General features: G+C 45.7%; 1 protein-coding gene and 1 long non-coding RNA gene across 2 annotated transcripts in view; both read right to left on the bottom strand.

Moving 5' to 3' along the window:
* Positions 1-305: 305 nt before the first annotated feature.
* LOC102156918 lies at positions 306-5460 on the bottom strand. The gene is made up of 3 exons (XR_005372634.1): positions 5076-5460; positions 1024-1064; positions 306-909 (listed from the first exon to the last, which is right to left on the bottom strand). It is a non-coding gene; the product is annotated as an uncharacterized LOC102156918 (long non-coding RNA).
* A 3786-nt stretch (positions 5461-9246) lies between these two features.
* The window catches only part of CD58 (CD58 molecule), a 41313-nt gene continuing 23438 nt past the window's right edge, over positions 9247-27121 (bottom strand). Inside the window, exons 4-6 of the mRNA XM_038561872.1 lie at positions 20013-20087; positions 17329-17365; positions 9247-13075 (exon numbers count right to left, since the gene is read on the bottom strand). Of these exons, the coding sequence (XP_038417800.1) occupies positions 13066-13075; positions 17329-17365; positions 20013-20087 (122 nt within the window). The 3' untranslated portion in view covers positions 9247-13065. The remainder of the gene's footprint in view (positions 13076-17328; positions 17366-20012; positions 20088-27121) is intronic.

A 27121-nucleotide genomic window follows, 5' to 3' on the forward strand; every position in this document is an offset into this window, starting at 1 on the left:
TGGAGGAAGGCTCAGTAGGAAGTTGCTGGTCCCCAGAGCAGAGAGCCCAGGACCCAGGGGGAAGAGCTGGCTGGTGCATAGAAATGCAGAATGGGGGGCACCTGGGTGACTCAGTCAGTTGAGTGTCTGATTTCAGCTCAGGTCATGATCTCAGGGTCCTGGGATGAGGCTGTATCTGGCTCCTCACTCGGCAGGGAGTCTGCTTGTCCCTCAGCCTGTCCTCCCACTTGTACTCTCTCACTTTTTCAAATAAGTAAATAAAATCTTTAAAGAGGAGGAGGAGGAGAGGAGGAAGAAGAGAGGAGGAGGAAGAGGAAGAAGAAAAAGAAAGAAGAAGAAAGAAGAAAGAAGAAGAAGAAGGAGGAGGAGGAGGAGGAGGAGGAGGAGGAGGAGGAGGACAGAAAGCAGCAGGGTGGCAGGGTTCTGGCCTCGATGTGGCGAGGGAGCAGGGCCTGGGCGGAGATCTCCATCACAGGCACAGAGCTCAATGCATTGTCCCGTTTCCTGAGGCCACACCCTTCCTTCCTCCCCAGTATTTTTAGCAAAAGGAGTTTTGATTTCTGTCTTCCATGGAAACATTCATTTGTTAGCAGTCAGCTGCCCTAGATCTCGAGGAAGTTTGCATCTGCATGCAGCCCAGTGGACCAGCCCCCGTCCTTAACCGTGTGTCTTGGACACCGTTGCTTCTGAGCAAGGGGCATGGGGAGGGGAGGGGAGGTGTTGTGCTTCCCACAGAGGGAAGGGGCTCGCGATGGGGCACGGTGGGCGCTCGGGAGCCCAGGCCTCTCCGGGGTGACTTTGGCCACTTGATATCCAGGAATTCATTCTCTCCCCTCCAGGGGGGAGGGCAGGATGGAATGGCTTTGAATGCTTCATGTATTTGTGATTTGATGCTTCTCCAACCTGGGCCTGGGGGTACAGGCGGAGCGAGATAAGAGAAAGCACAGAGGTGATCAGGGGTCCCCCAAGAGCTGATTTAACAGCAGACCCATTGAATGATATGAGATTGTGTTTGAAACTTACCTCATCCGCATGGATTTTGTACCTTGAGATTTTCTTATTGTCTGCAAGAAAAGTAATTGTAGAGTTGAATAAAGTGTGCGTGTTGTAGAAAGGGCACATTTTTTTTTTTGTCCTGAAAGGGAATTATAAATTTTATTTTTTATGTATTTTTTAAATTTAAATTTAACTTACCAACATATGGTATAATACCCAGCGAATCCCATCACATGCTCCCTTTAATGCCACATGTTTTGATGTCAAGCAAGGGTTCCAGGGGTAAGACCTCAAGTAGATGGCTCACTCCCTCTAAGCACCAGATGCCTCATTTGTAAAAGAAGAACCACAGGCGTACCTCTTGGGGTTCGAGGTTCAAGGAGTTTCCACAGAGAGACCTCAGAGCACAGATCCTGGCAGGACTCCTACAAATCATCTGTCCTCTCACTGAGGATGGGAGGGACCCAAGTGCAGGATGGAGGTAGCTGAGAATTGAAATCCATCCAGGATTTTTCCAGCACCAACTGCAGGCCCTCCTCTCCCACGCACAGGCGGGGCTCTGCCATTGTGCAGAAGGAGAACAGAAGCCAAGAGGGTGCTTCCCTTGTGAGTGCAAGAACGGAGATTTGAACCTCTGTCTGCTGAATCCAACCCCGTTCGTCCTTTGCCAGATTCCCAGACACACCGCAGGGGTGGGTGATGCCCTTGTGGAGCAATCTGCCGGGAGGGCACTCAGATTGGGAAATGCTGAAGCCACCAAACCCAGGCTTCAGCATTTCTAATTTGTCTTCACTTGGTCTGTAACCCCTTCCTAGGCCCAGTTTGGAACCCTGGTCTAGACCCAAGCCCTTTGGTGGCAGCTCTGTCCACACCTCTCAGGCCAGTCATCTCCCAGCTAAGGCCTTGGGGCAGGCCAACCTGGGTCCCAGTCCTGGTTCTACCACTTTATGAGCAATGCAGGTGTAACCATGTTACTAGACTTCTGTGCGCCTCTGTTTTTCCATCTGTATAGTGGGAATAATAGTGCTGTATACCTTCTAGCAAAGGGGGAGATGCAGAAGGCAAGGCACTAAGCGTGGTGGCTGGCACATGGCAAAGGTTCAGTGAACGACGTGCAGGTGTGTGTGTGCAAGCACACGCATGTGAATGTGTATATCCCTTCTGAGTTTTGACTCCTTCATTGTGTTTTTTCGCATATACCAATTTGAGCACCACGTGGCTACATCATTTCTACCTTCTCAAGAATCCCAGTCTCTTATTTCATCCTTCCTCTTGCTTTACGGCATTCTAGCCTCTTTTCCCACACCTATTTCCTAGCCCTTAGCGGCTTTCATTTCTTCTGTTCATTTCAGATGGTTTTCCATAGCAACATATCAATATTTACAACATTTCCAGTCCTATCTAATGGGACAGGGAGTGGAAGCTGATGGACTAGCTGCAGAATTAACTGAAGCAATGATTTTTTTGTAAAGGAAGGAATATTTACAAAGGATGCAAATAGGCAGTTCGCAGAAGAGCAATTCCAGATGATCAAAAAACATAAAAAGATTTCAGGCTCTAGCAGTCAGGGAATGTAAATTTAAGTAGCGATGAGATGCTACTCTGCTTCTATCAGAATGACTCACATTTTAAGACTGATGATATCTCTTGCTGGTGGGAATGTGGGAAAAGTTACTTTAATTGTGGTTCTTGGGTAGCACGGCAATCTTTGGAAAGCAATCTGGCAATATCTACTAAAATTAAAAGTAAGCATATCCATTCCACTTCTTGGAGTCTACCCCACGGATATAAAAATAGAGTTGAAAAAAATAAAAAAATAAAAATAGAGTTGACCCTTGAACAACACAGTTTGAACTGTGTAAGTCCAATAAACACAGCACAGCACTGTAAGTGTATTTTCCTTATGATTTTCTTAATAACAATTTCTTTCCTCTAGCTTCTTTCATTATAAGAATACACCATGTAATGCATATAACATACAAAGTGTCTGTTAATTGACTGTTTATGTTATCAGTAAGGTTTCCAGTCAACAGTAGGCTTCTAGTAAAATTTGAGGAGTCAAAAATTATACATGGATTTTGGACTGTGTAGGGGTCGGCACCCCAACCCCTGTGTTGTTCAAGAGTCAGAATGTATGACTAGATGCACACGGATTTATAATAAATTGTTGTTTATGGTGGAAAACAAAACCTAGAAACAAAGCAAATGCCCTTCAGAGGGGGAGAGGGTGAATATATTAGCACATGCAAGGAAATATTCTGCAGCCATTAAAAAGAACAGTTGGACCTGTAATAGGTGATTCATGGGGATTACCATGAATAATTGGTGAGAAAAAGTGAGGTGCAAGCAATTGTGCATAAAATTATCCCACTTTTTAAAAAAGATTTTATTTACTTATTTGAGAGAGAGAGAGAGAGAGAGAGAGAGAGAGAGAAGGAGCGGGTGTGGGGGGGAGGTGCGCAGAAGGAGACCAAGGCTCAATCCCAGGACCCCGGGATAGTGACCTGAGCTGAAGGCAGATGCTTGACTATCTGAGCCACCCAGGTGCCCCCAAATTATCCCACTTTTAAGAAGAAATATGCCACCTTTCTTCACCCTCTGCCCGCATTGTATACGTGAGCCAATGCGCATGAGCATGGAAGGAACATAGCAGAAGCCAGAACTCACTGTCGTCCTGGTTTGGAGGATGGATAGTCATATGGTACGAGGTGGACAGGAGAAAATAAGGAAGGATCCAATGAGAAGAAAAAGGAAAAAAAGACTGCATCAAAATTAAAACAATATATGTAACATAATCCCATTTCTCCACTAATGTAAGAGCATGTGTGTGGGTATACATTAGAAGAAAATTTAAATTACATAAACATATCTTAAACATTTTTTGTTAACCCAAAACACAAATGTACATTCCTTCACCAGTAGTTTGATACAGAGTCAAGGTCTTTGCATTGAGAATATGCCTATTTTTTGCCCTCCCTGCCCTCCCTTGCCCCTGTACAAAAATCACACCCTTGATGCATCATCTATAATTTCTAACTTCGGGTTCCGTAGAGCAGAGTGAGAACTTAGACACCTGAAAACAAGTTTAGTACAGGAACATTTTAGATACCGTGCTTCACCACCCATCTTTCCCGTTGTCTTGCCTACATCCAATTCAATAATAGCCTTACTTGAGGATCCCTCCTTTATTAAGTCTCTCCAAACTGTCAAGTTGGTTCTTACAGAAACAACAACTCTTTCTTTCACACCCACACTTCCCCCAGTTTATGTGACATTCCTTGAAGCAGTATTGGCACAGAACAGGGTTGGGAACACACATATCACTGCAGGTGACATTCATTCAACAGGCAGATATATAGCGTGTGGCATCCTGGAAGCCACGAGCACCCTCTGTTTTGTGCAGTCAGTATTCCTGCGGAGGGGAAAGGGAGCAGGTGTTTCACGGAGAGAATGCACGGGGTCACTTGGCCTGGCGAGTCGGTCACAAGCAGCAGAATTCCACCGAAAACCCTTACGTGCTTTGAACTGGTGAGTGGGGAGCTGCCCCGCTGGGTCACATCCAGCTCTATGATCAGTCAGTGATTCTGTGACTGAAATATCTGGCGTGGTGAGTGAGTGTGAGGGTCAGCAGACATGGAGGATGCCAGCCCTTTTACTATATGTTATGTAGCATTTTGTAGATATGGCAAGAAGTCTGGGGTAAGTGGCTTGACCCGGGTGGGTGGCCCACAAGCTTGCAATCCTGTCTTGAGATGGGTCATGCCGCGCTGGGACGGGACTCTGGCTCAGCTTCACATCTCCTAACTTGCTAGCTAACTTTGGACATTTCGTCATTTTATGTCACCACACCTATTCCCTGTCTGCAAAATGGGGTGACACTGTGTCACTCACAGAGTTTCCCTGAGGCTCAAATGAGATGGGTATTCCTAGAGGTATTTACGAGAGAGAGAGAGAGAGAGAGAGAGAAAGAGAGAGAGAGAACCATCCAGGCCAATTTCATTGTGCACACCTACAGCAACAGGATGGGGGAGGCATTCCATTTCTTCAATAGGCAGCAAGGTTTACAGCAAAGAACTTACTCTTGGAGCAGATGGACAGGAGCTGGGTACTTCCACCAAGAGCTCACTGCTCGTCTTTGGGCCAATCACTTCATCTCTCTGAGCATCGGCCTGTCACCTGGGAAATGGAGAACGAGAGTGGGAAAAATCACACTTAGCTTGAGCAGCTATGGTGAGGATTGCAGAGAGCTTAGGAGTCCGAAGGTGTCTGGAACATGGAAGAGGTTCAATAGACACTATTCTTGTGGACGTGATTCTTAGTCCATGAACTAAAACATGAAAGAAATGTAACATTCCCTAGTGTCCATAACTGCACTTATTTCTGACTCAGCTCTTATTTCTCTCTGTTGGTGGAAAACTTAAACCTCAGCGCTTCTCAGGGGATGCCCCCACTGTGACATCAGCGACTGTGACTTCGCGCTATAAAGGACGTGAGGGTAGAGGGTACTCGCCCCTGATTTCTCAGCCACACAGGTGGGGTCTGGCTGTCCTTTGCCCCATCTGTCCTGTGGCTCTCTCTGTTGCCTCTAAGGCCCACAGTTTTCTACATGGCTTGGGGCACAGAGCCAGGAAACAAATGAGTGCAAGACAAGAGGGAAGCATAGAGCCAATGGTGGAACAGAGAGCGATGTACATCTAAAGACATCCAAATTAAAAAAAAAAAATTAACACCTTAAAGGGAACACAGAACATCCTATGGGCAGACTCTTTCCTACTCTGTGGACACAATGGGCCCTCACTCTCATAGAGCTCTACCTTACCCCTTCTGACACCTCCTGCCACCTCACCCACCCCTGCCGCCAGTTTCCTATTTTATGCTTCTCTTAGCCTTTAATACTGTATTTCATTTATTTATCCCATTTCACGTCTGTCTTTCCACTAGAATCTGTCTTGTTCACTGTTATATCTCAAGTTTCCAGAACAGTGCCTGGCACATAGTAGGTACTCAGTTAACATATTGTCTGGCTGGCTGGCTGGATGAATGCATGACTTCATTGTTGAATGAATGAGTTGGTTTTCTTTCTTCTCCTCCTATGATACTTCTGCTATCAGAGGAGTCTCAGCTGGGCTGGGACGAGGGTGAGGTCCTCAGCAAGGGTGCAACATTTCAGGGGGTGCTGAAAGAACTCAGGAATCAAGATAAATGACATTTAGTGCAATAAATTCATGCAAAGAATAAAAATTCATGCAAAAAATATGTGAAGAACGAAAGCTCAACACTTTAAACACAGGATCTGAAAGGCTTTGCAATGAGCTAAAGTCAGTTGGAAGTTAAGAGCATCACCTGGTTAAGAGAGATTCTTTTTTTTTTTTTTTTTTTTTTTCTTTTTCTGGGGAACAACAGGGGTGATAATGTTTTTAATTCCTGGGGGTGAGATAACCTGGGTGCTTGGGCCAGGCTGGTCAAGGGTGTTGGTCTCCAAGGCCTAAACAGGGTTGCATAGCATGGGGGTGGTAGGGGTGGGTACAGCCAGCCCCTAGGGCAGGCCTCAGTGGCCGTCATCGGCCCACCTGGTCAAGAGAAATTCTTAAGCATGGCAATGTTATCCACTGAGAATAAGATAAACAAAGAAGTAGACTTTGAAATTCTTACTGATGAGTTTGTCATTAAAGCCAGGAAAGTACTATTTTGGAGTATAAATAAAATATTTAAACTTAAAATACTGTTGAGTTTTAATATATCTACTTTTCTTTCTTTCTTTCTTTCTTTCTTTCTTTCTTTCTTCTTTCTTTCTTTCTGTTTCTTTCTTTCTTTCTTTCTTTCTTTCTTTCTTTCTTCTTTCTTTCTTTCTGTTTCTTTCTTTCTTTCTTTCTTTCTTTCTTTCTTTCTTTCTTCTTTCTTTTTTTTTTTTTTTTGTTACTATAATGTTCTAGAAACCTCTTGCTCATTAGGGAAATACATACAGATGTGTATACAAGGGCACACATTTTTTTCTTTCACTCAAGTCTTCAAGTGGATTGGCCAGGAGAGGTGTGCTGATGAGGTGGTTTCATGAGTCATCTTTAAACAGGCCTCTAGCTTGAACTGCTTGTACCGGAAGGAGCGAGCGAGGGGATTTCAGGAGGCTGGTGAGGGAGGAGGCCTTGATTGGGGTGCTTTTCAATGATTCCCAAATCAACACACGTGGGTCTACTACTTTTTATTTTGTTTTGTTTTCCTCTTTAAAAAGTGCTTTATTTTAATTCAATTTAGTTAACCTATAGTGTCTTATTAGTTTCAAGGGTAGAATTTAGTGATTCATCGGTTGTATACAGCACCCAGTGCTCATCACATCAAATGCTCTTAATGCCCATCACCCAGTTACCCCATCCCCCATGCACCTCTCCTCCAGCGACCCTCAGTTTGTTCCTGAGAGTTCAACGTCTCTTATGGCTTGCCTCCCTGTCAATTTTCATCTTATTTTATTTTTCCTTCCCTTCCCTTATGTTCTTCTGTTGTGTTTTGTAAATTCCATATGTGAGTGATATCATATGGTATTTGTCTTTCTCTGACTGACTTATTTCACTTAGCATTATACCCTCTTATTTTCATCCATGTCATTGCATTATAACAAGATGAATATATCGATTATATATACATTTTCATGGACATCTGGGCTCTTTCCATAGTTTGGCTACTGGGGACATTGCTGCTATACACATTGGGGTGCAGGTGCCCCTTTGAATCACTATATTTATATCCTTTGGGGTAAATACCTAGTAGTGCAATTGCTGGGTCATAGGATAGCTCTATTTTTAGCTTTTTGAGGAACTTCCACACTGTTTTCTAGAGCAGCTGCATTCCCATCAGCAGTGCAAGAGCCCCCTCCACTTCTCCACATCCTCACCAACACCTGTTGTTTCCTGACTTGTTCCCTTTAGCCATGCTACCCAGTGTGAGGTGGGATCTCATGGAGGCTTTCACTGTATTTCCCTGATCATAGGCCTGCCACTGCAATCAATAGTTTTCTTTTTGCGGGAAACACTCTTGAAAAATAAATCTTGAAGAAAAAAAAGAGATGGAGAAGAGGAAGAGCCTTCAGACAGAGGAAGGACTCTTACTCTCCAGACGTCAGATATGAGCACAGGCTGCCCAGGGAACCCACGCCTTTGCTCACTTTGCTCCCACTTCCGTTGTCCCTGGCTACGCCCCCCCCCCTCTGACCACACAGGCCCTGGCAGGGTGCTGGGCTCCTGCTAGGCCTCTCAGTAAGTGGCCTGGTGGCCGGGGCTGTGCTTGCTTTGGCTGGTGGACACATCTGATCCCTTAACTGTGGGGGGAGGCATAAAACCTTGGCATGTACCCAAGAGAAATAAAAACATTTCCACACAAAAACTTGCATGGGAATGTTCACTGGTCAGAGGTCTCTCCACTATATGTGGAAGAAGGACCCCACTCCTCTATCTTCTCACATATAGCCTGGTGGTGAAGAGCCCTCTGGGGCTACGCTGCCTCATTTGGAGTCCTGATTCTTCCACTTGTGACCATCTGACCTTGTACGACCTTATACAAGTGGGTCTCCTGATGCACAAATCTGGGAGCGCAAGAGCGCCAGCCCTCCCCTCGGGGAGGGCTGCTGGGGGGCCTGAGGGCCAGGGAGGAGCACCAGAGAAGTGGGCAAGGCTACACGCAGAGACCAGGCCAAGGGCAGGGGGTAGGGGGTATAGTCCAGGGCTGAGGGTGGGAGGGAGGTTCCCCGGGTTCTGCAGGAGGGCACCCCAGGAGGAGCAGGGCAGGGAAGGGGAGTGCAGAAGACGAATGAGCAGGGGCTGTCTATGCTGGACAGAGCATGGCTGAGGGTGGCCCAGAGGAGACACATGGTGGGATGACCTGGCTCAAATGTCCACGCTGAACTCTGGCTCGTGACACTTTCCTAGACTCACTGGCTGGTGTTCGAGACTTGATTATTGTTTTTTGCTCTGCCTTCCAAATAGAAAGTTGCTTTGATCTCCGGTAACTCTCAGCCCCAGGCGGAATGGGGAAGATGGAGTCGGAGTGCTGAGGGCTGAGGGCAGGGAAGTCAACTGTGTCATCCATCAGCCTCCAGTGTGGAGCCAGGGCTGAGGCAGCTGATGAGGAAGCCCGGCTTCAGGGAGAGGAACCCCCTGCCTGCCGCCTTTCCCAGGGCCGGCCCTCCTCTAATTGCTTAGTTCTTTTTGTTACAATAACAGTTTTATTAGGACATAATTCACACACAGCACAAGCTACTCATTTGAAGTGTGCAATTTGATGGCTTTAGTCTATTCACAGTTACACAATTAGTACAATATTAGGACATTTTCATCCCCCGAAAAAGAAACCAGATGCTCATCAGCAGTCACTCCTTCCCCTAACCCAATATCCTTCTCCCAACCCTAGGCCAGCAAGAATCTACTTTTTGGCTCTATAGATGTGCCTCTTCTGGACATTTTGTATGGAGGAAATTAAATAGCAGGTGGTCTCTTTGGATTGGCCTCTTTCACCGAGCATGTTTCCAAGACTCACCCATATTATAGCACATACCAGACCTCATTACTTTTTTTTTTTTAAGTAGGCTCCATACCCAGCAGGGAGCCCAACGTGGTGTTTGAACTCACCACCTGAGTTCAAGACCTGAGCTGAAATCAAGAGTCAGACACTTAACCAATTGAGCCACCCAGGCACCCTCAGACCGTCAATACTTTTTATACTGACAACTATCCCATCGTATGGATATGCCACATTTATCTTTTCAAAAGTCGATGGACATGTAGATTTTGTGAATCATGAACTGTGAACATTCACATGCAAGTTTTTGTGTGGAATGTTTTCATTTCTCTTGAGTACATAGCAAGGAGTAGAATAGTTGGGTCATATGGTTATAATCCTTAGTTCTTTGTATATATTTCCATTTTAGGACTGAGTGCACTCAACAGAAGCATCCATAAATCTGTTTGCCTCCCACATACCCCATAGAACCTAGTGCCTACAAAGTGCTCAGTATGTAGTAGGTGCTCCACTGAGTCAAATGCTGCTTACAAGCAGGGCAAGAAGAGGCTAGAGAACTATCCACCAGATACCACAGTGTGTGTGTGTGTGTGTGTGTGTGTGTGTAGTATCACTGGTAATCTTGCAAGCAGTGGTGTGTGTGTGTGTGTGAGTGAGAGAGAGAGAGCCTGATGGAGGCAGGTTCAAGAAAGAATAAGAGAGGACTAAGAAAAAAAAAGTACAGATCATTTCTTTTGAGAAACTTTTCCGTTAAAGACAGTAGAAAACTGAGACAAGAGCTAGGCAGGGAAGTGATTCAAGAATATTTTGGTTTTTTGAAGATATGAGAAATGACAGTATGTTTGTATGAGGTAGCAGAAAGGTCAATGCTGATGATGCAGGAGAGAGGTGGACAAGGAGGGTGATGTCCTGAAGTAGATGAGGGCAGGTGGGATCCTGCGCATGAGCAGTGTTATAGGCAGAAATTTCGTCCTAAGACTCATATGTTGAGACCCTAACCCCAGTGTGACTCTATTTGGAGAAAGGACCTGGGAGGAGGTGACAGAGGTTCAATGAGGTCATAGGGGTAGAAACCTGCTCTGATAGAGCTGCTGCCCTGAGAAGAAGAGGAGACACCAGGACTCTTCTCCCAGCTGTGAGGACACGGTGAGAAGGCAGCCACCTGCAAGCTGGGAAGAGAGCCCTCACCAGGAGCCGAAGCAGCCAGCACCTTGATCTTGGACTTTCCAGCCTCTAGGACTGTGAGAAAAGAAGTTACTGCCTTTTAGGTCACCCCGTCTATGGTAGTTTGTCACGGAGGCCCCAGCAGACTAAGACAAGGGGAGACACTGGTTTTGGGAGGAACATGGAAGGTTCATGCTCAGTCATGAGAGGGGAGGCAAAGAACATGGTTGGCAATGCTGCTGGGTGTGTGGACATGTGGTGGGAGGTTCTTCTAGATGCTTTTGTTTTCGGTGACAGAGGAGGCGAGGGGAGTAGCCAAGCACGAGGACCTAGGGCTGCAAGTCTAGGAAGGGAGATGAGGAGACAGTGAGCAGGCCAGGGTGATGCAATAAGGCCAACTGGGAGCCACTGGGAACCCCTCAGGGGTCTGTGGTCCCTAAGATGACACTCCTCAGCCCTGTGCTGTCCTGCCTGTGCAGCAGCTCAGGTATGAGGAGGGAACCAGCAGAGGTGACTCCACCCACGGTTGGGATCTGGCCAAGTGAGGACAAGCAGGAGGGTAAAAGAGTGAAGGTAGCAGAGTCCCTCTCATGATGAACAGGGAGACCCCGCTTGGTTCGGGAAATGAGAAGTCCCAGTGTCTGTGGGCCGGTGAGAGGCAGTGGGGTCACTGGCTTGCAGGACCTGGTGGGGCTGCAGGGTCTGTGGAGTGGGGCCCTCACAAAGAGACACACAAGACAGAGTGGAGCGGGATGCTTGTAATGGAGACTGTGAGGGGCTGCGGGCATTGGTGGTGGAAGGTCAGGGGCAAGACCAGGGCGGTGGCTGCTGGGAAGGGAGGAGGACAAGGTGCTTGCGGCAGGCCATGCCCAGGCCCTGGTTTGGAGGTTCTGAAAGCACACTCAGTTTCTGAAGGCTGGAGTATTAGGAAAGAGTGTTCTGGACCTAGTGCTAAAATCTCCACAGGCTAAGGAGTAATAAAAAAATCAAGAAAAGGGGGACATTTGATGCTGGTGATCGGTTGGTTTGCCCATTGGAAATAAGGATGGAGGCATGGACTCGAAGCAGGCAGAAGCCAGCAGGGCACTGGCCCGCACTCTTGCCCAGTGTCCCAGGGGTACAGGAGAGAAAGCTGCGGGCCCTAGACAGGGCCTCAGGAAGCAGCACCCCTGGGGAGGTCAGGTTTCAGTGAGTACAGAAAGGTGAAGGGAACATGCATAGCAGAGAACACAAGGAATTTTGCTGTTGCTGGAGGGGCTGAAAAGGGCCTTTCAGAGCATATAGCGATGAAGCCTATATACTGGAAGGTAAAGGATGTGCTGGGAGTCCCCACAGGGCCTGGAATGAAGGGTTTCACAAGATCAGCCCGATACAAACTTTGATTGGAAGCTTTGCTGGCCAGAGGTGGGAGAACTACAGAGAAGTAGGGGTCCTCCCAGGAGTACTCAGGGCTCCCAGGTCCCCACCTCATTCTTGCTGAAAGTTGTAGGGGACCCAGATAGAGCTGTTCCATGGGGCTCCTTTCAATGCACTTTGCCTTAGTGTAAAAAAGCGATGTTTCCTCTTTTAGGCAGAAGACTCTTATGTGACAGGAGTTCCAGGGGTGGTGTGAGTTCAGGAGCTTAAGGCCTAGCATGTTGGCACATACGACGGCTACCCGAGGGCCAGCCAGGGCCATCCACTTCCTCATTCAAGTCTGCTGTTCTGCATTTATATGGGATTTCGCAGTTTTTAAGAGTTCTCTGCTGTCTCCCTGCCCATGTGACAACTAACACCAGATACTGAGTGAGTTGGGAGATCTTAATGAGACAAGCCTCCTCATGTTTAGATGGTGGTGGTCTGGTCTCAGCAAAATAAACCAGAGACCCATGTGTTCTTGCCTTCAGTCAAAAGCCACGGACCCAGCACATGGCAAGTATCTTGCCCATCTCCTCTCTCACTCCACTGCCAATTCTGCAATGAACCTTTTCCCTCTAAAACAAAAGGGAAGTGGAAGACAGATTTTAGGAAAAAGCCTTTACCTTCTGAGGTATGTGATCATATTTTTCTGACCTAAGAGGAAAAGAAAATGCCAAACTACCTACTGCTTATGTACATATTTACACCAAGTTACATATATTTACAACTTTATATGCAATATAAAATTTGTAGTAAAAAATTTCAAGATAAAAGTCACTTATAGTATCTAGTCATAGACTGTAAGAGGCATAGAATAGATACTGATGCTGGCTGTTGGGTGATATTGCTTCCAAAACAGAATATTCTGATGAGGGACCACTTCAGGATTAAATTTCCAAAATTCCCTTGAAGATGATGTAATACTTGAATGGTTAATCAGATGGCTTTCCATTCCGTTATTTAAATAACTTAGTAACTATACATTTCATCTTGTAGTACCGGTCAGCTGGAGCTATAAAAAAAAAAAAAAAAAAGGTCTCATGTTAGTAACTCGTAAGATGCAGACCAAGAGTAGTTACCCTCCTACCGTAATGTGAGTAGCCCTTTTACCATAAACCCATCAAAACCAAGGGTTCAGAAGGCCTGGATGGCTCAGTGGTTGAGTGTCTGCCTTCCGCTCAGGGCATGATCCCAGAGTCCTGGGATCTAGTCCCACATGGGAGCCTGCTTCTCCCTCTGCCTGTGTCTCTACCTCTCTGTCTGCGTCTCTCATGAATAAATAAAAAAAAAACAAAACAAAAAAACAAACTAAACCAAGGGCTCTGGGGAGTGGAGATGGAGGGAAACCAGTCTTAGGGCCTCCTGGGATGGTGGCTAGAAGTCTACAGGAAGTACTACCTTCAGCGCTAAGCACTCATCCTAAGCCCCATCTCCTCCAACCAACTCAGTCTTTGGTTGAATTTAGCTTTGGTTCAATTTAGCTTTTCAGAACCTTTGGTCCAATTTAGCTTTTAAGAACCTTCCTGCTCAAGAACCTACAATGGCTTTGGGTGTCATGGAAATTTCCAAAGAACACAGCTGAGCCTTCAGAACCTAGAGTTCCCAAATTGCCTATACTCCACTGGTGACCAGAGATCATAAAGACTCTAGTGCTTACCCTTTATGATCTCTGGTTACAAGTCTTCCTTGATAGGAATCTCACAGAACATGGAAATGGGTGCTGTGAATTTTTTGAGGGGGATGAAGTGAGAGGTGCTCTGTCAACATGTCTGGGCAGGCTCAGGGCTCCTTAGAGCAGCACAGTGGGTGCAGGGGTAGATGCCTGGTTGCTTCCAGCCTCCTGCCCCTGGGGCTCTCCTCACCCACGCCCACACCTGTCACAATGACTGCCAAGGAATCAGGCCTGCCTCTCCAGCTCACCTAGCAGGTACAGACATGGCCCCACAGACTGCGAATCTGTCTTCCCAGAGAACGGGGCTCTCTGCTCCCTTTGTAACTTGGTTGACTTTGTGACCTGTTTTCCAGGCATTTACACGAAAACAGAGACTACCAGCACTCCTGGAAATTGCCGACATTGAGCTGTCTGGGTAAGAGGTACAATACCATGTCCATTTTCCCTCAGAGAGCTGAGATCTACTTGGCTGTCCTTGGATATTTGCTAACTGGGGCTACCTCTTTTAGACACTGTCCTCACAGAGATGTGACAATTTAGCTTTTGCTCCTGGTTCTGCTTGTCCCCTCCCCCACTTCTCTTCTAACCCTTACTCCTCCACTATACATGTAACTCTTTAAAAAGAGAGTTTAGGGAACTTCCCCTTGAGCCACATGGGCTCTTTAAATTTAAAAAATTATTATGTAGTATGTAGGAAACACACAAAGTACAAAATTTGAATAGTAAGCAAAAATGCACCAAGAAGTGTGAGCTTCTATGCCCAGCCCCAAGCTACCCAGGTCTTTCCCCAGGATGTCACCCTCAGATGTCACTTTTACCTTCCTAGACTCATTACCCCGAAGCAGTGCTCATCATGCTTTTCAGAACCTTCCTGCTCAAGAACCTACAATGGCTCCCTATTCCCATATCACTTCATCTTAAGGCCCCTGACTTCAATCTTTTGCCACCTGTTCAGCTTGATGTGACGTGGGCCAATCTCTCCATCAAATAGACCATGAGGATTTAGTTCCCCTCCATGTCCTTGCCTCTGCTGCCTCTCCCAGCTAGACTGCCTTTTCCATTCTACCCCTGCTTTGAAGATCTAGCTCACGTTCTATTCCTCTCACAGTCTTCATGATTATTGTGGTGTCTTGGCCTCCCCTTGGCTGGCTGCCCAGCCCTGACCGTCCACATCACACATTCTGGCCCATGACTCCGTGCCTAGCCCTTTGAGCTGGTCGTGTCCTCATCCATTCTCTCCAGTGTGCCCACAAGCTTCTCGAGGTTGGGAGCCCTCACATATCCTTTCTCTGAGTCCCATACAATGTCTAGCCTCCCTAAGTCCATGCTCTCGAGCCATTAGCTAACACCGTGCCTGGCCTCACTGGAGTAACCTCCGTGAAAGTGTGCTGAATGAACAGAGCATGAGTTCTGGGAGACCCCATCACCTCTCCCAGTGGCCCTGGCTCACAGCCCTCCTCGAACCAGTCGGCAGTCGTGGTTCCGATAGCCACCCCTCCACCATAACCAGCTGGGTCTCAGCACAGGCCTCCCTGGAATCTCGCCCTCCCCTGGCACTCATGCTTCCTGCTGAAAAACTCTTAACACCCACATCTGACCACAGCCCCTCATCCTCTTTCTCTCTCCACTTCCCTGCTGGCACACCTGTTCCTCACCTCACCTGCTGTTGCTCAAACCCCCTCCAGCCCCCTCCCCATGGCCTCCTGGCCCACCAGCCTCTCACAGCCTCACTGGGAGGTTCACAGAGCTGCCCCAAGGTTCCTGCCATAGCCGGCTTCCCTGGTAACTAGACGTGTCCTGCCCAGGAGCTGAGGAGAAGGGGAACCTCAGAGCCCACGGGCCCCACTGCACACAGGTGCCTGCTGCTGGGCTGCAGTTCTTCCTCATTCCCACTCCAACCCCCGACCCCAGTGGCTTTCATGAAAATCAGCAACTTGCTCGGCAGAGCCAAGGGTCTTGACCACCCATCCCCGTCCTTAGCCTCTCCTCGCCTTGATTACTCAGTGCCCCTCCCTGAGGATCTCTAGCAGCATGCGGCCCTGACTCTCCTCCCAGCCTTGTCCCCCCAGCTCCTCCACCTCTGCCCATCAGCAGAGGGCCTTGGCCTTGTCTTTCTGGATGACCTTAGATGCTCTGGGCATCAGCTACTGGCCTGAGGAAGATGTGCCCCTATCTGTAGCTCCAGCCCCAGCCCCTACAGCTACATTGGCAATTATGTGCTGGACATCATTACCCCAGGACTGTGCCTGCACCCCAGACTCAGCCTGTCACAGCGCACACCAACCTTCTCAAACTGGAGCCCTGTCCTCTGCTATGCCTGCCAGTGCCGTCGTCTTCTGCACACCAAGCGTCAGAATCCCTGTCACTTCGGACTTCTCTGAATAATAATAATACTCATACCATAACAGCATGATAGCATCTATTCAGCACCCTTCTGAGTCAGTCACTGTTCTCTGCATTTTATTTCTATTAACTTGTTGATACACACTGCTATTTCTAGGCTGTGATTACCTGCATGGTTACTCTGATCTCTGTACTATCATTATGCCTGTTTTCCATAGAAGAGAACTGAGGCGCAGAGAGTAGAAGTGACTCATCTGAGGCCCATGAGAGATGAGCTGGCAGGGACCTCCCCCACCCCCGGGAGCCTGCCCCCTGCAGCTGAAGTGTTCGTGAATATGACTACCACCCTTCCTCCTACACCTAGCCCTCCAGGGCCGCTTTGGCATGACCACCTTGATTCAGGCCCTCTCTGCTTGGCTGGGTTATTCCATTTGGCCACAAACCCGTGTCGCTATCTGCAGTCTCTCATCTGTTAATTCCCCTATGGTTTGTCTGAAGCATGGCTCTGCTCAGAAATCCTCAGTGATCCCCAGAAAAAAATGACACAAATCTCTTGGCAACTTTTTCTCAATATTTTGGCTTGGCCCAACCTGCCAGCCCAGCCCCAGCTTCCTCTATTCACCGACATTGTCACTCCCTATGTGCCCTGTATAACCCTGAGCCTCTTCTCTTTTCTGTCATCCCCTAAAGCCCAGCTCCTGGGCCCCTGCCTCCTGACTGCCGAGGACCTGGCGGGGGACAGGGGTCCTTCTGGAGCCTCCTTATGGCAGTTGAGTAAGCACTTTTACTGTTAACCATGTCTAGATCCTAGCTTTTGTTTGTGATACAGGCTCAGCTCTGACCCTGGCTCCCAATCCTTAATCCAGTTCTCTGGGGATGGGAGGGGGCGGACAGTCTAACCCTTGGTGTCGCAAGACCCAGATTTGAATCCCAGCTTGACTGCTTCTTAGCAACGGGACTGACTTCTCGTAGTCGCTGTCTGAAAGCAAGTGGTGATGACACCCCCGTGCGAGGCCCACTGAGAGGGTATGAGGAGGTGACACATGGGACGTGTCTCCTCCAGTGCTTGACACAGGTGGTGCTTGAGAAACAGTGGTGGGTGTCTCTGCTGATGGGACTTGTTACCATTGAAGACAAGCGACCAATACATAGAATGTGGTCCCCAAGGGGTAGACACTCCACATCAGGGCTCTTCTGGTTCTGCTGCATGATACAAAATTTACCTGCCACACGGTCTGCAGGGTACTTACCTGGCTGTGACTGTTTCTCTGCCACATTTCAGATAAACTGCAAACAAAGAAATTTTCATCACAGTTAAAGGACTGAAAAGCAAAGCTAAAATCTATTATTTACTAACTGCTTGAGAAAGACCTGAATCTGGAGCACTCTAAACCACAGCCCCATCAAGGTGATCTCCTGTTCTCCTAAATGCTTCAGTCAAGCTAACTACAGAGGTGGTCCAAAGAGGTCTCCCAACACTGGTCATTAGGTGATAGAAACAAAACCGAACACTGCTAAGAGAATGGGTATGTCTGCAGCAGCTCATGCAGAAGGCTAAAAAGGAAGGGCAGCCTAGGATGATGTGGGCCAGCGCTGCCCCGGGATTATGTGAGCCACACAGGTAATTTTAAAATTTCAGTGGTCACATTACAAAGTAAAAAAGAACTGGGTGGAATTCATTTGCAAATTTTTTTTCATTTTGAAGATTCATTTTCATTTTGCATTTTGAAATCTTGATAACGTTCAAAATACCTTATTCAGTAGCCCCACATATCCAAAGCACTCTTATTTTAACATGGAATCAAGATAAATAGAACTAATGAGATACTTTGCAGTCCATCTTTAATACTGAGTCTTGTAAACCCAGTGCGTCTTCTAGATCTACGGCCCATCTCAGTTCGAACTCCCATGTATCAAGGGTTCAACAGCTGCATGTGACTCATGGCTACCATTTCGGTCAACGTGGTTTTGAACAGTAAGATATGGCTTCCACACGCGTACACATCAGTTTCTTCCCATCACAGACAAGGGCCCTCGTCTGGAGCCACACTAGCCATCCAGCGGCCTACGCCAAAGGATTGGCGGAACTTGCACCAGTGTCTGGAGACCCCAGCTGACGCTGGAGCTGATTATGTTTCACTGACCCCCTCAGAAAACTCCACCCTGAATGCCTCACTTCTTCCCAATTTATGGCTTTAAGCCGCTCATGTAAGGATTTTTTCAAGACACCTTTTTTTCAGGTTATACAGTGCTACCCGTACTGATCATGGGAGTCATTTTCTCTCCATTGAATGGACTTTTTTTTCTTTTTTTAGTTAAATCAGCCAACTTTTTTGGAATTATGTGTGCACTCAGTACCATCTTTCTTTGGTTCAGGTATTCTGGTGATACACCCACAACCACCGTGAGTGGAAAATGATTTTGGTTTCTGGAGACCAATCTGTTCAGGTGATGATGATTAACAATGATGCTGCTGTCTGGGGCTTAAAAATATTTATTTACAAAGACATTTGAGCTCCCCAAGTATTTTACTCATTAGTAATGAAGCCTCAAAACTTTCTTCAGCTGATTTTTATATTGTATTTAGAGGAGAGTCAGCTGACTCGTAATCTATCACCTAGGGATCTTTGTGGTATTTGCAACCTATAACATGGAAACATGTGATGCCTGGGGCACCACATTCTAGTGGCAAAGGGCCACCAGAAGTCTAGGACAGCACTGACCGATTGAACTTTCTGCAATGATGGAATTCTCTATCTGGCTTGTCCCGTTATGGTAGCCACTAGCTCTCTGTGGCTACCGAGCACTTGATATGTGGATAATGCAAATGAAGAAAGAAATTTTAAGTTAAATTCAATTAATTGAATTTTATATTTAAACTATGATGCGGGGCAGCCCGGGTGGCTCAGCAGTTTAGCACCGCCTTTAGCCCTGGGCGTGATCTTGGAGACCCGGGATCGAGTCCCATGTCGGGCTTCCTTCATGGAGCCTGCTTCTTTCTCTGCCTGTGTCTCTGGTTCTCTCTCTCTCTCTCTCTTTCTCTCTCTCTCTCTGTGTCTCTCATGAATAAATAAATAAAATCTTAAAAAAAATAAACTATGATGCGTGGCCAGTGTCTATGGTACTGAACAGTGCAGGTCTAATTGGCAAACGTGGCCCAAGACATGAGTGTGAGATGACATGGGTCCTACATGCCATCACGTGCCTAAAAGCTTCCTCTTCAGCATTCCCTGTGGGAGTGACACATCAGTCCTGCAAATAGCCCTCTGGAGGAAGCTGATATGGAGAGTGTCCAGGCTGCAAGAACATCTAGTCCTCACATTTACAGCCTGGTCTGTGTCCTCTGGGACTTGAGGAGGGGCTTCTTGTCACCAGGAAAGAATAGGAGGGGAACAGATCTCCAGACCTCCAGGGCACATGGCTTGCCTTCCAGGCTGGCCTGCATCTCTAGGGGACCAAGGATGGCTCAGGAAGGCAGTGAAGGTAATACTGGGTCATTATTACCCACTCCAAGTCACCAAACCCATTAACAGCTGCCTCCTCCCCGGAACTTCCTTCTGGGCCAGAAGATATGGAAAGGATGGCCCTGGCAGCCAAGAGCAAGGGGTCCTTTGCAAAATTGAGTTTGGAGTCCAGAGATGTAATAAATGTTGAAGCAGACCACAAATAGAAGGAGGCCGTGGGACATCCAGTTGTGTTCCATGTCCTGAGGGCTCCTTCCACTTTAAGGTCATGCAAAATCTTGGCAAACCTGGCACCCCAGCAACCTTGGACAATAAGCAACACACACACACACAAAAACAAAAGGCTTGGTTTCTTTCAAAACACCTAAAATTTCAGACTTTGTTTTTGTCTCCAAACTATTAATTTCCTGGCCTTTGAAAAATTAATTCAAGTTTGAAACTTATTTTTTTAAAAAAGAAAGTATACGTACCTTTTATAAGCAGAACTGTAACTATTGCTATAATTATGACTACTACTAGTATAGCCCATCTGTTCCTTGAATTCCCTGGGAAAGAGAAAAGAAAAAAAGAAGACAGTAAGAAAGAAATACAATTAGCTGGACTGATCAGAACGAGATTCAGTTGATTCTCCTTATTTGCAGATTCTATAATACACCTACTTATTAAAATGTATGTGTCAACCCCACGCCAATAATCATAGCACGTTCATGGTCCCTGGAGGACACGTGCAGCAGGATGGTGGAATATCTGATTTCCAGGTGTGCAAGTCCCCAGAGGAGGTCAAACTAGGCAATGCTCTACCTTCTTGTATCCTCTCCTCCAATGGAAACGTGTGTCCTATCCTAGTCTGTGTAGTGCCACATTTTCCACACTTTTGTGCGTTCTGATGGTTATTTCACTGTCTAAAATAGCCCCAAACATAGTGTTGAAGTGCTGTCTAGCATTCCTAAGTGCAAGAAGGCTGGGATGGACCTTATAAAAAAAAATATGTGCGTTAGATATTCTTCATCTAGGCGTAAGTCATGGTGCTGAGGGCTGTGAGTCTAATGTTAATGCATTAATAATACATAAATTGTCAGGGGTCTTTAAATAGAAACACACACAAAACAAGGTCATTTATTGATTTCTTGCCCAAAAACGTGTGATCAGAAGCTTGCAGGAATCTAACTCTGCATTTCCCAGAAGCAATGTTCAGTATTCACCAATTCTTTTTTTTTTATATATAGATTTATTTATTTATCTATTCATGAGAGACACAGAGAGAGAGGCAGAGACATAGGCAGAGGGAGAGGCAGGCTCCATGCAGGGAGCCCAATGTGGGACTCGATCCTGGGATTCCAGGATCACGTCTTGGGCTGAAGGCAAGCGCTCAACTGCTGAGCCACCCAGGCATCCCAGTATTCACTAATTCTGTGTTCACAGTGACTTTATGACACACAACTACTCCAAATAAAGAGAATCAACTGTATTTATAAATAAACTTACTTGCACAAGGCTGACCCATAGCAAGCCCAGTGTTATTTCTTAGAAGATGCAAATATTACAGTAAGAGTGTTGTTTTCAGCTAGCCCACACTGCTTATGGCAGCTTAACTTAGCAGCACGCATTTGGTAGGGCAATTTGGCCGTTGTGTATAATAAGCCCTTAGTAAAATAGTTTGTCCTAAAGCAGCTAGACACCGTGCTAAGTGATATGCGCACAGTCTCACTGAACCATTACAACACTGAGAGAGTGCTTTAACCTCTTGGTGTCTCGGCTTCCTCAAGGGGTAACTGTAAACGGGACGGATCAATATGCTTATGTCATTGGACAGTTGTGAGCATTAACTGAGTTAATATCCTTGGGAATAGCTATTCGCTATCACCATCAACCTACTGAGTAGATGCTACTGATGACTCTCCTAAGATCCTTTGGCCCTGCAAGTCTACTTCTATGATGTTAACCTACAGAAACGATCAGTGATGTGCCCTTCCAAAAAAAAAAAAAAAAAAAAAAAAACCGCACAGAGATATTTACTGCAGCTTTCCTGACAGCATCAAGAAGACAAAACAACCTAAATGTCTTCAATGGAAAAGTATGACACATTCACAAGGTGGACTCTATCCAGCTACTAAAAATCCAAAGGCGGAATACTTAAGCATATGGCAAAATGATCACAATGCACTGCTGGGGGGCCGGGGGTGGGGTCGCTAAGGCAAGCACCGGAATGAAAGAGAAGGTGGGTGGGAGAGGCAAGTGAATGAATCCATGAACATGAGAATGTGAACACACACCCTTTCCTCTTATTAGGAACACAGGTGGGTTAGAACCAACAGGAGGTCACACACCTGTCTGATCTGAGAGGCCCCTGGCCAGAAACTGCTGGTTACCCCCTTGTCCCGCCCCCTATCCATTCGTCCCTCTTTAGTAGCACAATTCAGATTTTCAGCTGGGCACACTATCACTCAACTAAAAGATTCATTCCTCGGCCTTTCTCGCAGCCAGGTTTGACCACGTGACTAAGTGTCGGGCATCGAGCTGGAGGAAGGGTTGTGTGGGATTTCTCCAAAGTCTCCCCATTCTGGATCCTTCTGCCTGAAATAGTGGGGAAGGTAGTAGGAGCCGAGCTGCTCCTGGGCCTCTGACTTCATCAGGCAATGATATGCCCCGGGCTGCCTGCCTTCAGATATATATAGTTTTTTTTAATGTGCAAGAAGTTACGTACAGTTTTAAGCCACCAATACTTTTTTTTTTAATATTGTATTTATTTGAGAGAAAAAGAGTGAGCACAAACCAGGAGGAGGAAGGGGGAGAAGCAGGCTCCTTGCAGAGTAGGGAGCCCGATGCCAGGCTCAATCCCAGGAGCCTGGGATCATGACCCAAGCCAAAGGCAGATGCTTAACCAGCTGAGCCACCCGGGTGCCCCAAGCCACTGATACTTAAAAAAAAAAATTTTTTTTTTAAACAGCCAAATCTAATGGTACTTGATCTAGTCTCTTCCAAAAACCTTTCTCCCATGGGATAATGTCAGATGCTGCCACCACTTTGGGACAGCAGATATTCAGGGGAGATGACAATGACAGTAAAACAGTTCTTAACTCTGCTCTTCTTCCACAACCTGTCCGCTGTGCTGGCAGGTGCTCACTCCCTCTTCACCTGGTTCCCGAGAGACCACATTGCTGAGTTTTCTTCCTGCTTCCCTGAGGTCTTTGTCAGTCTCTTCGGCTGGACCCTCATCCTCTCAACAGCCTTTAAATGCTGGAGTCCCCGAGACTCAGTCCCAGCCCGCGCTCTGTCCTATCTGCCCACTAGGTGATCTCACCCAGTCTCACAGTTTTAAATGCCGACGAAATGCCAAACGTATTTCTCCAGTGTGAACTACTCACCAGAGACCTAGACTCGCAAAACAAAGCGCCTTAGCTGATGTCTCCATTTGAAATCCAATGGGCATCTCAAACAATGTGTCCCAAATAAAACTTATTTCCTCCACACACCTGCTATTCTGCTTTCCAATATCATTGGAAATGGTGACACAGTCCATCCAGTAGCGTGAGCCTGAAATCTAGGGGTCATTTGCACATTTCTTATGAGAGACTCTTCTCCCTCACTCAATACATTACAGATTCCTCGTGATTGTATTTTCAAAATGTAGCCTGACCTGAACCACTTCTCCCAATCTCTGCTGCCATCACGGTCTTTTGAGACACCATAACCTCTGGCTGAGACCCCGAGTTTCTAAATTGGGTGCATACACCCCAAGGAGTATGCAAGATGACCAATGAGGACCAATGAGGAGAATCTCCACTTTCATTTGCTACTTACATCAGTCTAAATTTTTCTGATTTCGTCTATGTTTTAAAATGGGGGACTCCCGGGTGGCTTAGCAGTTGAGTGTCTGCCTTTGGCTCGGGGCGTGATCCCAGGGTCCCGGGATCGAGTCCCACGTCAGGCTTCCTGCATGGAGCCTGCTTCTCCCTCTGCCTGTGTCTCTGCCTCTCTCTCTGTGTGTCTTTCATGAATAAGTAAATAAAATCTTTTTTAAAAAAATAAACAAAATAAAATGGTACAAGTTGGGGGTGCCTGGGTGGCTCAGTCGGTTAAGCGTCCAACTCTTGGTTTCAGCTCAAGTCATGATCTCATGGGTTGTGAAACTGAGCCCCATGTCAGGCTCTGTATGAGGTGGGAATCTGCTTGAGGTTCTCCCTCTCCCTCTGCCTCTCCCCCAACTCACTCACATTCTCTCTGTCAAATAAATAAATCTTTAAAAATAAAATAAAATGGTGCAAGTTATAATCATTGCAGTAGAAGCATCTACTGCTTCTCAAAACCCAATCTCCCCATTTTCCTTTGGTAATAGAACCCCTGTGTTTCAAGTAGGCACATGACCAGCCAGCTAAGGGAGACATTTCCCAGTTGCCACCAGTGGCCATGGCCGTGAACTCAGTCTGGCCAAGTGGCTGACACTGAAGAGATGCATGCCACACTGGATGGATTTTTAAAGGGAAGGCCTGTTCTCCCTTTCCACTTGCAAGGCAAGTAGAAATGTGAACCCGCTTGACTCCAGTGATCACAATTCTTAAGCCATAAACATTTTAGTATATGTTTCTAAAAGATAGGGATTATCTGTAAAACGTAAACATGCCATTATCATATCCAAAAAAACTAATTAAGTACTTAATATAATCAAATAAGGAGTCACCACTTAATCTTTTTTTTTCAACTTTTTTCTGTTTGAATCAGGTTCAAACAAGGTCTGTATACTACAATTAATTATAGGCTTCTTAAATCTCTTCACTTTCTAAACTCCCCATCACCTCTTTTTCTTCCCCTTATAATTTATTTATTGAAGAAACCTGATGCCTGCTCCTATAGAACCCCCTACAGTCTGTACTTTCATTCCACATGGTATGGTTTTCACCAGCCAATTCCTACAAATGAGTCAAAATTTATTTCTTAATTTGACTTATTTAAAGATATACAGAATCAGGATGATGTCATGAAAAAAAAAAAAAAACCTCCAGAATTCAAAGACCTACATTTTAATTCTATCTCCATTACATAAGTGAACTTGCAGAAGTCACCCCACCTGATAGAACCTGTTTCCTCACTTTCAAAGGTAAACAATTCCTGTCTGGCCAGTCTGGAATGGTGGTGGTAAGCAGCCAACAAGATGATTATTTGAGAGCGTCTGCCAAAGGGTGGCAGGATGGCAGTGTGAGTCACTACCTTTCACTGATAAAGTATTAAAAGTCTGGAAAAAAAAAATCACTTAAAAAAGTAAGACCCAGTATTTAACTGTTATACCCACATGAATTTGTATCTGTTATGATGTATGCAACTCTACAGAAAAGTATTCAAAAATCATCATGGGATTAAAAAAAAGAGATCCTAGACATTAATTGTTCAAAAGAACCATTAAGATCATTAAATTTGGGCCCCAGATGAGGGGGGTGCGGAACATCCTCCAATATTTGCTTAATGGGACCCAGATATATGTCTAAGTCAGCACTACTTCAGGATTTTATTTAAAGATTTTATTTATTTTTTTGAGAGGGAGAGAGAGCGAGAGCTCACGAATGCAGGAAAAGAGCTTGGGTAGGGGGGCAGGCGGTGCGGGCAGAGGGAGAAGCAGAGTCCTTGCTGAGCAGGGAGTCCAAGGATGCAGGCATTGATCCCAGGACCCTGGGATCATGACCTGAGTGGATGGCAGATGCTTAACCGCCTGAGCCACCCAGGCGCCCAGCACTACTCCAGGATTTAAATGACCTAAGAACTACCTAGCAATGTTTCTCAAACTTTCAAAATCTACAGTGCAATATGAACTATCAGTTTGGGGAGAAATGTAAAAGAAAGAGGAATCACTATTATTTAATAACAAAAAGGGTTTGTTTGCAAATTAACAACAGCATATCATATCAATAAGAGGGATGTAGTCATGACAATCTTTTCTCAAGGTATCTACAGGGAAGGACATCTTATTTGGACATTCAATTCTAAGGGTAAAGGTTAAATGGAAACCTATGCAAGGGCAAAATGCTAGAAAATCTCTTAAAATATTCCATATAATTCTATAGAGGATCTTATTCAGAAATTACTTCCTTCCAAGCATTTGACTCTTGGGACACAAGAAGCTTTTCAAGATTTCAACTTGCTTATTCACTCTGTACACAACACATTCTTTCTCTTGTTGGTTATGTGCATCATGCACATGCCAAGCCAATAAAAAGCACACTGCTTTTGGTTTTTTGTTCCCACACTATCTGCTAGCAGGCAAATTGCATTTCCAGAGTAAGCCTTGGAAATTCCACCTATTAAGTGGAATTAATAAAGAAATGTTTCCTCCAAGCATAATGATTATCAATGACTTTGCAGTTGGTTTTCAAGTCTTCTGGACAATTGTGTGCCTTACACGAAGTTTGGTCTTTTCTCTGCCTTTAGGGACCAAAACCATCAGTTATGAACTGGAATTCATTTTGTCCTTTGTCTGGAAGTATTTGTTTGTTTTACCCAAGAAGTCACACTGCTTTGTCTGAAAATTATATAACGAACTTAATCCCTCCATGTCATTATCTGAAAATTTTGAGGGTGGCTGGGTAGCTCAGTCCATTAAGTGTCTGACTCTTGATCTCAGTTCAGGTCTTGATCTCAGGGTTGTGAGTTCAAGCCCCATGCTGGGCTCCACGCTAGGCATGGAGCCTACTTTAAAAAAAAAAAAAAGAAAAGAAAAAGAAAAAACAAAAGAAAATTTTCAAAAAGGATGATACATGGGAGATTCAGGGAGAACGGCTCACTAATCAAATATAATTCAAGTTTTTTATATTCACTGTATTGACTAATTGCCTTTTTCTGTTTCAGTTGCTTATTCAGAAAAAAAAAAATGATTCACAGAATCACCCTGTCCCTGCCCAAGGAGATTCACAGTCTGTATTTGCCCTCAAATCCTGTTCACTACTTATAATCATGATATTATTCTGTATTTACTGCTTACTATTTTCATCTCTTCGTGTATATTTTCATGAACCACTTGAAAATTACTGATCCTTTTGTCTGTAAACTGGGAATATAATGTAAAAAAACAATCATAAAAATTGCGGATTACATAGGTACATGGTAGTTAAACAAAATAAAAGGACCCCAGCCAAGACAGATTGTCACGCTATTCATGGAATAGCCTAGAGGAATGTACCAAATGCACATTCTTGTAGCACACGTGCAACCTTTAAGAACACGGTGATCATTAACATTATGAAGTAGTGTTGTGAGTAATTAAGAGCATAGGCTCTGGAGCCAGATGGCATGACTTCAAAACCAGGCTCTGCCCCTTACTAACTGTTGACCTGAGGCAATCAAACTAAACTCCCTGTGTCTTGGTTTCTCCTTCATAAAATAAAGATTATGACTAGTACCCAACGCATGCAGTTGTGTGAAGCTGTGTGAGGATGGAATTAATTAACAAATGTATTCGGACAATGCTTGACACAGAAAAGGCTAAGAAATGTTAGCTGTATATCTGTAATGCAGTGTCTGTGAAAACCATAACTCTATTTTGCATTTCAGATTTATGAAATGCATGTCAGCCACTACATCTCTGGTTTGAAAC

The sequence above is a fragment of the Canis lupus genome, chromosome 17, assembly GCF_011100685.1.
Source record: "Canis lupus familiaris isolate Mischka breed German Shepherd chromosome 17, alternate assembly UU_Cfam_GSD_1.0, whole genome shotgun sequence".
Classification (NCBI taxonomy): Eukaryota; Metazoa; Chordata; class Mammalia; order Carnivora; family Canidae; genus Canis; species Canis lupus.